Source organism: Ammospiza nelsoni, chromosome 22 (assembly GCF_027579445.1).
Source record: "Ammospiza nelsoni isolate bAmmNel1 chromosome 22, bAmmNel1.pri, whole genome shotgun sequence".
NCBI classification, from domain to species: domain Eukaryota; kingdom Metazoa; phylum Chordata; class Aves; order Passeriformes; family Passerellidae; genus Ammospiza; species Ammospiza nelsoni.
This window is the reverse complement of record NC_080654.1, coordinates 4539044-4554856: the sequence shown is the minus strand read 5'-3', so window position 1 is coordinate 4554856 and position 15813 is coordinate 4539044. Positions and strand designations below refer to the sequence as shown.

The following is a 15813-nucleotide window of genomic DNA, read 5'->3' as shown; positions in this document are numbered from 1 at the left end:
TATTATCATTATATAATTTATCAGTAGAAGATTTAGCACAGCTTCAAATACTCATTTCAGCTCCATATTGGTTAATCAAAAAAACAAGCAAGTTCTCTTTTAATCATCAAGTGGGAAATAAGGATTTCCTGTAGTATTTTGATTTGCTCTCAAGCCAAATAAAGCTTTTAAATGCTACTTAAGAGGAATAAAGGTTGTAAGAATTTATATTTTTAATAGTGCCAGCAGCTACCGTTAGATGCATGTTACAGCAGATAACTTATACATTGAGTTGCTGCATGACAGTTTTTCAAACATGAGCTATTGTACCTCTCAATAAATCAGTATAGATTAGATCACTGTTAGAATTTGTGATTTTCAAAGACTGAAATGCTTTAAGAAGGCAACAGTCTGAATTGCAGTGAGTCTGTGTGAACTCCACTGGCACTTCCAGGTCTGCACAGACCAGTCTCATGACAGGCAGCTGTGAACAGCAGTTTTAAGAAGATTAAGAACAACTTGAAGGAGAATTCATACACAGTAATGGCTAAAATACTACAACAAAAATATCTTGGGTTCCTTAATTTGAAATTTTTACAGTTCTCATTTTAATTTTTACAAAGGTGATGTGTAGTTTGACACTTTTTTCTTCTGTTTTCACTTAAAGGATTGCCACTTATCTTCAGACAAGATAATGCAAAAACAGATGCAGCTGGTCAGTTTGAGGAGCATGAGCTTGCTAGAAGCCTCAGCCCACTGCTGTTCTGCTATGCTGATAAAGAACAGCCAAACTTGTAAGTAAGAAGGGCAATCAGGAGGGAGTTTACAAAGATGAAAGTATTAAGATGACCTGTGAAATGGTTATTTTTTTAATACTGTGTTGAGCATACTGGGTTCTTAGACATTTCCTACTAAAGCTCCTTGGTTGGCTAATTCTTTGGTGTGTCTCAATTTATTCCAAATTTTAATTTTTTTTTTATTTCAAAGATAAAAGACACAGAAATGCTATCATGATTAATCAGTCTGGAAATTGCCAAGCCTTTTACAGGACATGGCCATTGACTCCTTGTTGAAAGGGCTTATGGCAGAAATGCAGAATAAGCCACTCAGTAAGAGATTTATCATGGCTTCAAATGCTTCTACATCCAGACACAGATGTTCTTTTTCCATCTGTGCATGTGTTTGATCACCAGTATTGTGTTGTCACCTGATCCTTCATTTAAATGACCCAACCTTTGTGTTTTCTTCTTGCCCTCAGTTGTACAATGCGGGTTGGAAAGGGAATCCATCCTGATGGCATGCCTGGCTGGTGCCAGGGCTTCTCCCTGGATGGTGGCAGTGGTGTCAGAGCCCTCAAGGTGATCCAGCATGGAAACAGGCCAGGCCTCATCTATAACATTGGTAGGTGGTGATGGGAACCCTGGAATACCTTGTGGAGCACTTGGTGAGATGCAATGGCAGTGACACAAGAACCAAAACAATTGCAGCAGGAAAATGTATCTTCTGAAAGGCTTTTGAGGGTCCAGAGAAAATCATTAGACAAATATAGTATTCTAAATATTTTTATATCTACATATTTTTATATCTTATCAGCTTTCAGTTATTTTTAATTTTACATTTCATCACTGAGTGCTAATAACTACATTGTCAAACTGTTCTGTCTGGTTCTGTGTTTTTGTTCCCTCTATATGTTAATTCTAAATCCCATGACATTACTGTGGTTATTTTGAGTTTCTGTGCACTGTAACTGTTCAGCCATGTGCTGCTTCTCTGGGTTTTGCTTGTTGGTGCCTGCATGGGCTGATGTGCAGGAGGGCAGCTTTTGGGTTCCTTGTGCTCCTGGTGTACATAAAATACAAGCAGGTTTTACTTTTGAATTAAATGAGAGTCTGGAAGTTACTCTGCAGTGATTGTCAAGGAATTTTTCATATGTTTAAAAGTTAAATAATTACTTGCATTGATAAACTTGTGATTGGGAATTGTTTTCAGGTTTTTTATCTTCAGTTGTCTTCAGTATCTAAGTTATACTTGAGAAATAGAGGGTAACAGATGGCATAAGGTTACATTGACTGTTTAAAATAAAATAATGTTCCAGTGCAAGGCAGTTGTATGGCACAAAGGCTTCATTTCAGGAACCCAAGAAAGAACTGATGTTCTCTGAAATATACTGTGGGACTGTCTTTTTCTTTTGTAAATAATAGCTATATTTTCACCTTGCTTTTATGACCAGGTATTGATGTTAAAAAAGGCAGAGGCCGTTACATTGACACCTGCATGGTCACCTTTGCTCCCCGGTACCTGTTGGACAATAAATCAAGCTACAAACTGGCCTTTGTCCAGCGGGAGTTTGCCAGAGGGCAGGTAAGAAACTTCCTGGTTGAGACTTTTTAGTACAGTACTGCCCTGGTTTAGGGCAAATCTGGGTGAGAACCTCCAAAGGGGTTCCTTTAGAAAGCAGATTCAGTGGCTCATTCCTCAGCCGGTTTGGGAAAATATTTCCTTGGAGAAAAGTGGAAAAAAACCAGTTTATTTAATAGGCAAAGCATGCACCAGCACAAAAATTAACAATACTAGCCATTAAAACCTCTTGCTGCTCCAAAAGAGATGACAAACTCAGAAAGCACCTCTGTGGGCTGTAGCTCAGCTCACTCAGTCTCTTATCAGTCCCTCCAGTGCTGGAAATGCCACAGCTTAAGCCCAGCCTGGTGGGCTATAGGTGAGAGCTGCCTGTGCTCTTCTGGGTGTTCAGTCCACAGCAGGTTTAAACAGCTACAAAGAAAAAGAAAAAACACAATCCAGGGAACTTCTCTGCCTCAGCTAGCTAAAAACTATCTAAAAGCAAAGGAGAGCTCTGTCCCACTGTCTGTCCATGCACGGACAACCAGGAGGAGGAATGTGGAAGAGTGAGTGCAGTTTCTGAAAACAAACTGTGTGCTTCTTCTTCCCCCCTCTTTGCTCTCAGAACCAGTCTTTAAGGGTGCAAAACTTATTTCTGGGCTAAGGAGACAAATGGGGATATGTGCATCATAAAGTTACCCCAAGACTGCGCTTAGTCACAGCATCTGCCCACCAAGGAGAGCAGACATTGTTCTTCAAAGTATTGTTGGCTGATTATGAGGATCTTTCTCATTATTCCAATAGCAGCATCCACCTGACAAAAGAATGGATGTGTTTGTATTTTAGAGGAAATATTGAATAGTTGTAGTTACTACCAGAGCACAGGAGTACTGTGAAATTTCTTGCTTTATTTTATGAAGCATTGAACGGCTCAAAACAGCTATTGCTTTGAGATGTCATCTATAAATCAACACAGGCAAATGGCAGCAAAGTGATGGATATCCACCCATCTAAGAGATTTGATCATAAGACACAAACTAAAACAGTGACAAGGCAGAGATAATTGTTTGTGTTCAGATTAATATCTCAAGGTCAGAGTGCCTAGGCATATCAATGAGAAATTTCAGTTAACGCTCTTAAAAATATTAATCTAGAAATGTCTAATAGCAAACTAAAGAAGATACTGAAATTTAATGACATCTTTTTTGATTGTCTAAGAAAATATTTATAGTATACTAATCACAGAGTGATTGGAATTTGTTCTTGATTTTTCAGTGCTGGGATTATTTACCAATTATTTCCCAATTTCTGTTCCTAGGGAGCATCCAATCCTGATGGCTACATCTCCACCCTCCCTGGTTCCAGTGTTGTGTTCCACTGGCCACGCAATGATTATGATCAGCTGTTGTGTGTGAGGCTGATGGAAGTCCCAAACTGCATTTGGTCTGGGGGCTTTGAGGTCAACAAGAACAATTCGTTCCACATTAATATGAGGTAGCTGTGACCTGTCAATCCTCTGCAGCTGCTGTGTTTTGATAGAAGCAGCTGTTTAACACTGCAGATAATGCAGATCAGAAGCTGACATGTCTTGTACTGTGATCTTCTTCAGGGACACCCTGGGAAAATGTTACTTTTTAAGAGTAGAAATCACCCTTCAAGGAGCCACATACCGCGTTGCGTTCAGCGACACCGACCAGCTGCCGCCGCCTTTCCGCATCGACAATTTCTCCAAGGTAAAACAACCAAACCCCATTTTTACCAAAAAAAGTAATTCTTCTATATTTGTTACAAGTGGGAGATGACTAACTTGTGTAATGAAATAAAATGAAAGTCTGCGTTTGTCTGTAGTAATTGCAATTTTCTGAAGTTGTAGTAAAAATTGGTAGTAACAGCTACATCATCTTTTTCAAATAACAGTGGTAACATTGTGGCTTTCATGGGTGCTTTAAAAGTCTTACAAGGAAGAGAGTATTACCAATGAGAGGGATGGTATTTAATCTGTTCTAATCTTGTAATTTACATTAGCGGGGTTTCAGGTGCTCCATGGGCCTGCAGACATTTTGCAGACGTTTCACACACAGATGATAGATAAAAGCAAAGATGATGTTTATCATCCCTTTAAGACTCTCTTTACTTGAGACCTGAATGGAAGAATATGCATATTGAAATTATTGGTGGGGGGGAAGAAAAGAAGTGATCTGAACATGTTTCAGTCAGCAACTCCTGGTGAATAAGCAAATGATAGCAAAAGTCTTTTTGATTAACAATTCCTGCATGAGCAAACTCCTCCTTGCTGACTGTTGCAGGTCCCAGTTGTGTTTAAGCAGCACGGGGTGGTGGAGCCCAGGCTGTCCACTGATGTGAAGCCCATGACCTCTCTGGATTATGCATGGGATGAGCCCATCCTGCCTCCCTACATTACCCTGACAGTGAAAGGAGCAGGCTCCTCAGAAGTTATGTGCTGCATGAATGACTTCCAAGACAGCAAACTGCTTTACTATGAAAACTTCATCTATATTGCTGCTACATATACTTTCTCAGGGTAATTCTTGATATCTTTGATGGAAATACTTTTAATGTTCACATTAAGCTTTAGTTAATAATACCAAATTATTTTTCTCTTTATGGCTACTATTCAAAAGTTTTTCACATGGAGTTAAACTTTTGTTACCTTGTAGCTAGCAGAAAGAATGCCAAATTCAGAAACTGTCTGGCTGTCAGTATTTTGTGTGTTTTATCTCATTTGGACACAGTGCCTTTGCTTTAGAGGTGCAGATTGACAGTTACTCTGTCACACAGTGAGAAGGATTTAGCATCTGGCATCTGCTGTGACCCCACTATGTGGTCTTGGAAGAGTTGGGATGTTTGGGGTGCCCCTCTGGGGACTTAATGCTTTTTGATGTATAAATGACACTTTACCACTTTACCACAAGTCACACCTATTTACAACATGCCTGTGAGGGTTAAGCTTGCACTGGTTTATATGCTACTGAAAACAGCTCTGGGAGGTTGATACAGGGCTTTGTTGCTTTCCTCAAAATGAGATAGGAAACTGTCTTTTAATTCATCTGTTTTGCCTATGCAGTTCCTAGTTCCAGTGAGAAATCAAAGCCCCTTTTAAGAATTTACTCAGGTTCCCAGCTTGACATAGTAATTCCTAACAAGAGGGGAAAAAACCCCAATATAAATGTTAGTGTGATGGACTGTATTGGAAGTGTAAACTTCCAGCTGAATTTTGATGCAGCTCTAATTGGTGCTACAGAAGAAGCTGCTGAACAAACATGATGCTGTTTTCTTGGTCCCAGGTCACAGGAGCCAAGTGTAAGACCAGTTACTTCAAATAAGGATGCTGCAAATGCAGAGCTTGTCCTTGATGTTTCTCCAAAGACTCAACGAGTTTTGCTGAAAAAGAAGGTACCAGAATACATTTGGCTTTATTTTTAATAATGCTGTTGCTATGTGCTGAAGTAAAATCAAATGCTGAGAGTAGGACAAGATAAAAAAAAAGTTCTAATTTTTAAAGGGACTCCAAACTGATACGTTATTTTATTTTGAATTGTGGTGGTGCTTCTGTATAAGACTTCTCTAGGAGTAAAGGTAACAGAAAAGGGAACTGGAATAAAGTGGCAAGGAAGGTTGTAAATGCCTCCTAGACAGCAGAATATGGTAGTTGTGTGTTGGATATTCTCATGAAGTTACAAGGTAGGACATGCTTCCTTTTTAGGAGCATTGTAAGCCAAGTCATCTATTTCTGGTGCTCTTAAGAAACAGAAACTGTGTTTAAATATTGCTGAGATTAACAAACAGCTTTTGAATGCAGCTCTTCATCTAGCTGCTGTTGTGTATTCATTGAATATCAGAGTTCAAGCAGAAGCCTTTATCCAGTCTAGTTCCTAATTGTTAATTCAGGGCTCTGAAGTTAAATATATACAATACATTCCAAGAATTATAATTCAAAGCCTCTGACAGCAAAACGAGCAAAAATATTTGCTTTGTACTGTATTTAATTGTTGAATTTTTCTGTAACAGGAGCCAGGAAAGCGATCCCAGCTCTGGAGGATGACAGACTCAGGAATGCTTTGCCATGAAGGTTCTTCAGTTCCTCACAACCCCCACAAACCTTCCCCTCGCTCTGAGGACTCCAGTATGATTTTGGATATTGCAGGCCTAGCAGCTGTCACTAATAACAGGTATTGAAATACATGCATACATTGGATGCAGTCCATACATTGAAATACATACATTGAACACAGTTCATACATTGAATACAGATCATACATTGAATACAGTTCATACATTGAAATACATACATTGAACATAGTCCATACATTGAAATACATACATTGAATACAAATCATACATTGAAATACATACATTGAGCACAGTCCATACATTGAAATACATACATTGAGCACAGTCCATACATTGAAATACATACATTGAGCACAGTCCATACATTGAAATACATACATTGAACACAGTTCATACATTGAAATACATACATTGAACACAGTTCATACATTGAATACAGATCATACATTGAATACAGATCATACATTGAAATACATACACTGAACACAGTTCATACATTGAAATACATACATTGAACACAGTTCATACATTGAAATACAGTTCATACATTGAACACAGTCCATACATTGAAATACATACATTGAACACAGTCCATACATTGAAATACATACATTGAACATAGTCCATACATTGAAATACATACATTGAATACAAATCATACATTGAAATACATACATTGAACACAGTCCATACATTGAATACAGATCATACATTGAATACAGATCATACATTGAAATACATACATTGAACACAGTTCATACATTGAATACAGATCATACATTGAACACAGTTCATACATTGAAATACATACATTGAACACAGTCCATACATTGAAATACATACATTGAACACAGTCCATACATTGAAATACATACATTGAGCACAGTCCATACATTGAACACAGTCCATACATTGAAATACATACATTGAGCACAGTCCATACATTGAATACAGATCATACATTGAAATACATACATTGAATACAGTTCCTCAGGAAACTGATGAGGGTTTCTAACAATGTCTTTGAAAACATGCTTGATCTGATAGTCTCTGAATATGGAAAGAATTATTCAGAAGGAATATGAAAGAGCTGGATTTTGTCTGGTTTTGTTAGAAAATCTCACCATCACCTGTGTGACTTGGAAATACTTGTAAAAGCGTGGCTGATGCCTTTTCAGCAGGTGACTCTTGACAGAGCACTTCAAAAGAGAGATTAGGAAAATGAACTGGGGCAAAATAAATGTTCAGTATTAACACAAGTGCAGAGTAGAGGTTCTGAGGAGCATCCCGTGAGCACTGAGGCTTCCCCTGCAGGTACGAGCCCCTGATGCTGAGACGGCCGGACCGGCGGCGCAGCACCACCCAGACATGGAGCTTCCAGGATGGAAAGCTGACCTGTGGCATCCCTGGCCTTGTAGTCCAGGTCAGTGCTGATCATGTGTCAAACCTGTTTTGTTTCTTGCTGATGTAGATCACAGTCATTTGGGCTTAGTATTGAAGGGAGCTACAAGCTTTGAGAGAAGTTCAGAATACAGAGCGAAACAAACTTGTGCAAGCGCCTTGTGTTTTAAGTTTATATTTGAATGTTCTTATTAATTTCAAATAATAAAAGGTCTTGCACTATTAATTAGAAATTAGAAAAGTATTTTAGTTAGTACCATGATATTGCATTGATCATTTTACTGCAGGGTAGTAAGTTACTACTTGAAGCAGCCAAAAAAGCTCTGTATTGCTGTCTTTTGACAGCAGTAACTCAGGATTGGCTCAGTAAGGATTTACATTCTCATGCACAAGTCCAGAGTCCATCTTTTAAAAGCTTCCTATCGTTTTGGAAGGCTTTTCAGGAAGGACTTTCCAATGTCCCCTGATGATGTGATAGCTTCAGTTTTAAAGGTGCAGTGGGAATACTTAATTCCCACTTAATTATCTATTACCTGCCTCATTATCAATTACTTAATTATTGATCTTGGCTGCTCCTTTTATCTGCCAACTAATTAAACATGACTGAGTAGAAACTTTAGTAATATCAAGTAAAATGCTGCTGGACTGATCTTTTAGTTCTGAAGAATAAGAAGAGGAAATAAAAATACCATTTTAAATTAATATATGTAAATAGTTATCTGAAACGTTTACCTGTTGCTTAATTACTTAATTTTCTTTCCTTCCTTTTTTTCCTTTCTCCAGGCAAAGGGTGGAATGCAAGGTCTTCATGATGGAGCTGAAGTTGTTCTAGGTCCTGAAAACTCCCTTGAACTTTTGGGGCCAGTTCCACCTGAACAGCAATTCACGAACCAAAAGATGAGGCCTGGCTCAGGAGTTCTGGCTGTGAGAGTCATCCCAGATGGGCCAACCAGAGTTCTGCAGGTGACAGTCCTTCATTGACTAGAATCTAGTTACATTCTTTGCTTATACTGGAAATACTCTTTATAAGTATTACATCTTTAAATCCTTATGAAAAGCTGCCTTTATAATGACATAAAGGGGATGGAGTATCATAAACCAGAAGTAGTTAGTATAGAAGTTTCCTTGTCCATAATTTTTTAAAAAGATAATTTGCTAAGGTAGGGCAATGTAGCTGCTATTTATATATATGAAAGGGATCATTGTAGTAATTTATTTATCATTATATTTATATATGAGAGGGATCACTGTAGTAATTTATTTGTTTTCAGATAACTGATAACTGTAACCAACGTAGAAGTGATCGTTCATTCAGTGAAGGAGAACAACTTCCAGTTTCGGACCAAGATCTGCGCAAGTTGAAAAATCCAGATACAGAGCAGGAATTGGAAGTAAGATATGACAAACAGTACTTGTCTTTTTTATTTTAATTTTCCTTTCTAGATTTCAGAAGGGGGATGATGGTCAATAACCTTTCCTTGTGTTATGAACTTTAGATTTTCCTGCTACAGCTTCTTGTTCTTAGAATTTGGGTTAGTATGTCTTAACCCTCCTGAGTCTAAGACTGATTGTTCAAGAGCTGCTCAGTCTCTCTGGAGGTGATTCCAAAAAATAATTTCCTTGCAGAAATGTGTATTTGATATCATAGGTTTTTTCAGATGCTTTGTTAGTGGTGGGTTTTTTCCCCTTCTTTTCTCAGGTGCTTGTGAAACTGGAAGGTGGAATAGGATTGTCTTTGGTCAACAAAGTCCCTGAAGAGCTTGTGTTTGCAAGCCTCACCAACATTAATGTCCACTACACTCAGCTCTCAACTGGTCAGGTGCTAGAGCTCAGTGTGCAAGATATACAGGTATTTGCCATTTTGAAATAAATTCATTTATTCATGGGTCTTCAGTTTTTTTGAGTCATAATAGGTTTGAAAAATGTTTAGAGCAATGACTGAGATTTAATTCCTAAATATCACTGGAGTTTCAATGCCATTTTCTGTCCACTGTGTAGGTAGACAACCAACTTCTTGGCACCACACAGCCTTTTATGCTCTTTCTGACACCCAGGAGGATTGAGAAGGCCCCTGCTCCTGCTGTGCAAGTCAATGCCATGAAATTTCCCAGTAAAAATGCACTGACTGATATATACAAGGTAAACCACAATGTTTTGTTTGTGTAACATAGGTATTACTTTGCTTTAATGACCTTTCCTGTTCTTAATTTTTACTTGTAATCTGAATTCAGTGCTTTGTGAAATACACTTTGTTGAATCAATTCTGAAGCTTAAAGGACACAGTGTCCACTTCTTCATGTTTGCAGTATTCAAAGCTATAGTAGAGTGATGAACAGGGTAATAAATATGTTTAAAAATGTGACAAATCAGTCCAGACCCCTGTCTGTCCATGTCTGTGACCTTACTTTTCAAGGCAGTTATTCTCTCCTGAGAGCTGTAGCACAGTGAACAACCAGAATATCTATGTTTTGTTCTTCAGGAGTTGAATACAAGGTTATAAATTCTTGCTTCATAAACCTGGTTCTGTGCACTGCAGTCATTTGGGAACATTGGTTATAAATTTATCCACCAACTGTGGATAAATGTACTGTGATGGCAAAACTGAGTTGGTTGTCAAGACTTATTTTCTCACTTGGAGTCTTCACCCATGTCTTTTAACTCTGTTCTGAAAAGCAGCTGATTTTAGTGCTGGAAATGCAGCTAAGATTTTGAAGTGTTAGGATTAGGTAGTTAAGCACAAGGCTTTCCAGAAAATTGAAATAATCATCACTAGTTGAAATAACCATCAGTAGTAGATAACTTGAAGCAAAGAAAGCTACCGAAGACATTTTGAAGGTTGAATCTTGCTACAAATCCATAACAGTGAAAATAATCCATTGAAATAGAGTCCTTTTAAATAGTTCACATGGATTATATATCTGGTGTTAATGCTGTAAACTGAGACTTGTTTATCTCTGTAGCATCTGATGATCACTGCCCGAAAGTTCACAGTTCAAATTGAGGAGAAGCTGCTTCTGAAGCTGTTGAGTTTCTTTGGCTACGGCCAGTCGGAATCAGGTGTGGTATAACATTGTGTGGTATAACATTGCACAGCCCAGTTTTACAATGCACAGAAGTTTCATGATCTTTGTGTATAAAGTAGAAAACACCAGCACACTCTTGGCTGTGAGGAACCTCCCACTCTTGAGCAGAGCTGGAAATGCCTCGGTGGCCCCTGTGAAGCTCCTCATGGTGTTGTGCCTGTGGCAGAGCTCAGGTGATGGCCCAAGTCCAGCCTGTCTCTGTGTCTGGATTCATCTGAACTGGGATAAAAGAAATTGTGTTGTTAATTTAGCAAGCCACTTTGTTTAGTGACTTGTTTAGTTTGTTTATTTAACCCAGGGCTAGAAGTGGGATCTGTGTTAATTTGTTCCTTGGGCAGTTCCTCTTGCTTCACGGCAAGAAAATTTTGTCTGACCTTTGTTGTGGCATCCATACCCCTGGTTTTAATTGTAATGTAAATTTTCTTTCATTCACTGAGGCAAGACAGACCTTTTCAATCTTCTGATCTCATAGGTGCTATTCTAATCCTCCTATTTTAGTGTTTATCTCTGCTTTGGAAACTTTCTGAAATGTTTGTTTTGGAGTGGCAATTGAAAAAGTCACTTCTATTATGCAGTAGCCTGTGTACTGTTACATAATAACTGTCACAGGAAAAGAACTATTTTTGGCATGATTCCAAATGGGGCCAAGCCTACAAATGATGCTCCAGAGTTCTGTTTTGCTAATCCACAGGATCCTCTGAATTGTCTCTGGAAAAATAACAGAGGACTTTCAAACTTAAATCTCTAGTGATGAGGAAGAAGTACAAATTTTGAGTTTTGCTCTTAGCCTTTTAACTAATCTTCCCTTTGTTCTGATTTACCCTGTTCCTTTTGCTCTTTTTTCCTTACTTACTTTACATTATTTGTAGTTTGTCTGCTGATGTTATCCTAGATTCAAACAAAAATAAATTTCTTATTTTTAGTTAGCATGTTTTATTGTTCATAAGTCAGAGTTCGTAAGGCTTGGTCATCTTTCATCTTTGCCTTGATTCCTCACACCACCCTGGTGCTCTTACAAATAACATGAGCCTATGAATGTCAACCAAATTTGAGGCACTTTCCATGTAAATTGATTTATTGGATGTCTTCCACGTAGGCATGTTGGATATTTTGTAGTGAATATTTGAAAGCTTGCTTTGTACATTATATTCCTGGTTAAGTGTGTAAGGAATTACAGACAGAGTAGAGAGGGGAAAACAGACTGTAAGAGCACAACTGCACAGTAGGAACATTGCATAATCATGTGTTATCTCCTTGTTTCTGTGTGCTGATAAAGAAAAATTAGAAGTGAGATTAAAAGCTCAAATAACAGGTTTTAGAGATGCAGAGAGATCTGACAAAAATTCTTGAGCCTCAGAGGTCAACTTCGTGTCACAAGGCATGAGTAATTTTGCTGGCTCCACCAGCAGTCACACATACTTTTTATTTGTGCTGAGGATTGTTAACTCTTAACGGAATATGCATTCCTAACCCCATATTTATTTATCTTTAATTGGTTCTGATTCCTGTGTTTTGTCTGGATGCAGAGGTTGAAAATTACGATGAAAACCTCCATGAGAAGGTTGTTGAACAAGGAGGAGCACAAAAACGATACTACTTTGAAAATCTGAAAATCAGTGTGCCTCAAATCAAGTTGAGTGTCTTCACTTCCAACAAGCTCCCTTTGGACCTCAAGGTACACCAGTGCATTCCCAGAGTGGAATTCCCAGAGTAAAGAGAAGGAAAAATTAACTTAACACTCTCAGTTTCCATTTACTCTTGCATTATCCAAGTTAAAAATAATAAAAGTTCCAGCAACTTCTGACATGTAATTTGCATAATTTCCAGTCTCTTCTGTAATAGTCCTTCATTTTTGTAATTTCAATTGAAGCACAGCCACAGACCTAATGACTCACTGCTTTACAAAGGACCTTAGTTACAATGATGGAAGTGTAAAGAGCTTAAAGGGAATTTACTGTCTTAAAAGAGTTATTCAACTTCTTATACAAATACAGGACAACTCCTGAGTGTTTTCATCCAAAAAATGTTTCATTGGAATTGAAGAATTTGCATGAGGACTATGCAATATAGTTGAAAATTCAAGTGAACTGAGATTGAGTATGAACTTAAAATAAGTGGGAAGTCTGGTCTTTTTCATATGGTCATAAATCTGGCACAGCTGGAGAGTGAACCAGGAATTCCAGATTATGGCCAGAACATAATCTCATCCCATATTCCCAAATTGAGTTTGGACCTTCCTGGACACAATCAAGTGGCAGCAATCAGTTGCCACTTCAAAAATTATTAATTTAACATTCAGTTCTCTCTGAGCTAATAAACTACTTCCCTCCAAGGTGGGAGAGTTAAAACAAAACCAACCACCCAAACCATAAAAAACCCTCCTCATTGTGGAGGAACTGAGCTGCTGCCTTTAAAAAAACCAAAACTGAGACACCAACTGGGCTTTTTTGTCTTTGATGTTAAGGACATCATGATGAGTAAGCTTCTAAAGAAATTTAGTGTTGTGTAATGAATGTCTTGTCATGGAGTCTTACCAAGATGATCCAGAAAATCACCAGTCCTACATTCTTGTATTCTTTTTACTGAATCCCTGTTCCAGCAAGAGTTCAACAGCTAATTGGGGTATTCCTTGGCTGTGATATTCCTAGCTGTAATATTCCTTGCCTATGATATTCCTAGCTAGAATATTCCTTGGCTGTGATGTTCCTTACTGCTCAGTAACAGCAGCCCTGTCCTGAATATGTAGTTGCACTTCAGCTTCAACATGAATGCCCTTGTAATTGCATTAGTTGAAATGCAGGCTGAGGAAGCACAACTGGTGATGAGTGTGGTAAGAACCCAGCACTGTGCACTGTTCTGTTTGGATTCCTACCACCCTTGGTATAGGATTGCACATGGATCCATCTTGGCAGCTTTCCCAAGAAAAAACTCGGCACATACATTTTTCTCCATAATGCTAACAGTCCCTGCATATTCTGTATATTGACTTTCACAGAAAGAGTTCAATTCAGTTCTGTAGCCCAGGAGAGTTCAGGGTAGGAGGGAGAGAATAATCACAGTAGAGCCTTTGTGGAAGTTTTTCTAACTCCCTCTAATGTTTCTGGCTTGGACATGGCTGTCTGGTAATTTGGTGTAGACAGATTATTTTTATTAGGTACCAGTATTAACAAAGTTGTCTTATATAATATCTGATAGTTAAACAGGAAATTACTTCCTACTCAAGTGAATAATGAGGACTATTCTGGTTGGCCATCCATTTACTGAAAAAATAAATAGCTCTTTTCTTACACACAAACTTAACTCAGACCTGTAACTTGCCTTAATTGCCTGCAGATGGCACAAAAACTCGTGTTCCTTACAGCAGGCAGCTTTGGTGGTTAATGTGCAAAGATAAAACATCAGCCTGAAGCTTCTTGCCTTCTTCAGAGTGTCTGATATTGGTGAGTGTGCAGATGCCATTATCTAGACCTGAAGAAGAAGGGTCCTCTTTCAGTCCTGAAAACTTAGTTTTCTTATCATTTTTTCCAAATTATTTTATTTATGTGTGTCTCTGTTTGGATGTATAGCCTGTCCACTTTAACTGTGGTTTTCTATGTATAAATTGTACAAAGTACAGATGGCCTATGAACTAATTACAATCTTAGTTTTCTTCCTTGAAAAATAATGGGAAATGCTAGTTTAAAGAATTTCTTTAGACCACATAATGTTAAGAAATGAGCCTCAGGCTTACAGGAAATTATGTATGTTATTTCAGCTCATCCTGACACTTAATCCCTTCACAGAAGTTCAGCAGGGTGGAAAATAACCAGTTTTGTCAAGAAAATTCATTTAGAGTTGGAGTTTAATTGAACATTAGAACAATAAAGCCAAGTTGTATGTAGAATCTTAGACATACTTTGGTTTGAAATATTCCTATCAAGAGTGGGAAGCAGATTGCATTGGGAACTTAGTGACTCTTGAGTTATTGAAGAAATGCAGTGCTCAGAAGCTATCAATGCTTAGAATTAAAAGGTTTGTGGGTGACTGCTCTCTATATCAGTGTCCACACTGCAGTGCTAAGAACTCCAGCAGCTTCAGAGAATTTTGGTTTGTTACCCATTGAAAGGATGCTGTGAATGAGAAGCAGAGAGAAGAATTACAATGGCAATGTCTTTTATTTCCTCAGGCATTGAAAAGCACCCTGGGCTTCCCTCTGATCCGGTTTGAAGATGCTGTGATTAATCTGGATCCTTTCACTCGGGTCCATCCCTATGAAACTCAGGAGTTCATCATTAATGACATCCTGAAGCACTTCCAGGAGGTCAGTGTGGCTGAGATGATGTTGTGGCAAAGGATGAACTTCTCTTGGTTGAGGAATTCTCCATTAGGGATGTGGGAACCCTTTCCTGACTATCAAGTGTTAGTGCTGTGTTGCTTCTTTGCAATATGGAGAAGTAGTATTCCAGAAGAAATCTAAGAATACACTGCATTTTAAGATGAAACTGTTGTTAATTTTACTGGTATTTGTGTGTTGATTTCTCTCATAAACCTACCTGGATTGGCATAAGCTTCTGTTGTGGGTGGGATTTTTTTTTCCTCTCAACCCTGCTGGTGTAAATGTGATCCATAAGAAATATTTCATTCTTCCTCTTGATTTTCCAGGAGCTTCTGAGTCAGGCAGCAAGCATTCTAGGGTCTGTGGATTTCCTTGGCAACCCTATGGGCCTGCTGAATGATGTTTCAGAAGGTGTTACTGGACTTATAAAGTATGGCAATGTGGGTGGCCTCATCAGAAATGTCACTCATGGAGTATCAAACTCTGCTGCAAAGGTAAAAATTGTGATATTAAAGTTTGCTATAAAAATAGGCAAAAAGTCAAATAGAACTATTGACCATGCTTGAATTGCTTGATCTGTGTTTTGTAAAAATGGCATTTGAAGTG

The 15813-nt window shown here is 38.2% G+C and overlaps 1 protein-coding gene across 5 annotated transcripts in view; it reads left to right on the top strand.

Moving 5' to 3' along the window:
• The window catches only part of VPS13D (vacuolar protein sorting 13 homolog D), a 102446-nt gene that overhangs the window by 49576 nt on the left and 37057 nt on the right, over positions 1 to 15813 (top strand). For all 5 annotated transcript variants that reach the window (XM_059487302.1, XM_059487300.1, XM_059487301.1 and 2 more), the window contains 17 exons: positions 647 to 773; positions 1238 to 1380; positions 2210 to 2340; positions 3635 to 3810; positions 3926 to 4049; positions 4623 to 4858; positions 5622 to 5730; positions 6346 to 6506; positions 7723 to 7831; positions 8593 to 8772; positions 9081 to 9200; positions 9509 to 9658; positions 9808 to 9948; positions 10770 to 10866; positions 12419 to 12567; positions 15058 to 15192; positions 15534 to 15701. In XM_059487302.1, coding sequence (XP_059343285.1) covers positions 647 to 773; positions 1238 to 1380; positions 2210 to 2340; positions 3635 to 3810; positions 3926 to 4049; positions 4623 to 4858; positions 5622 to 5730; positions 6346 to 6506; positions 7723 to 7831; positions 8593 to 8772; positions 9081 to 9200; positions 9509 to 9658; positions 9808 to 9948; positions 10770 to 10866; positions 12419 to 12567; positions 15058 to 15192; positions 15534 to 15701 — 2456 coding nt within the window. The remainder of the gene's footprint in view (positions 1 to 646; positions 774 to 1237; positions 1381 to 2209; positions 2341 to 3634; positions 3811 to 3925; positions 4050 to 4622; positions 4859 to 5621; positions 5731 to 6345; positions 6507 to 7722; positions 7832 to 8592; positions 8773 to 9080; positions 9201 to 9508; positions 9659 to 9807; positions 9949 to 10769; positions 10867 to 12418; positions 12568 to 15057; positions 15193 to 15533; positions 15702 to 15813) is intronic.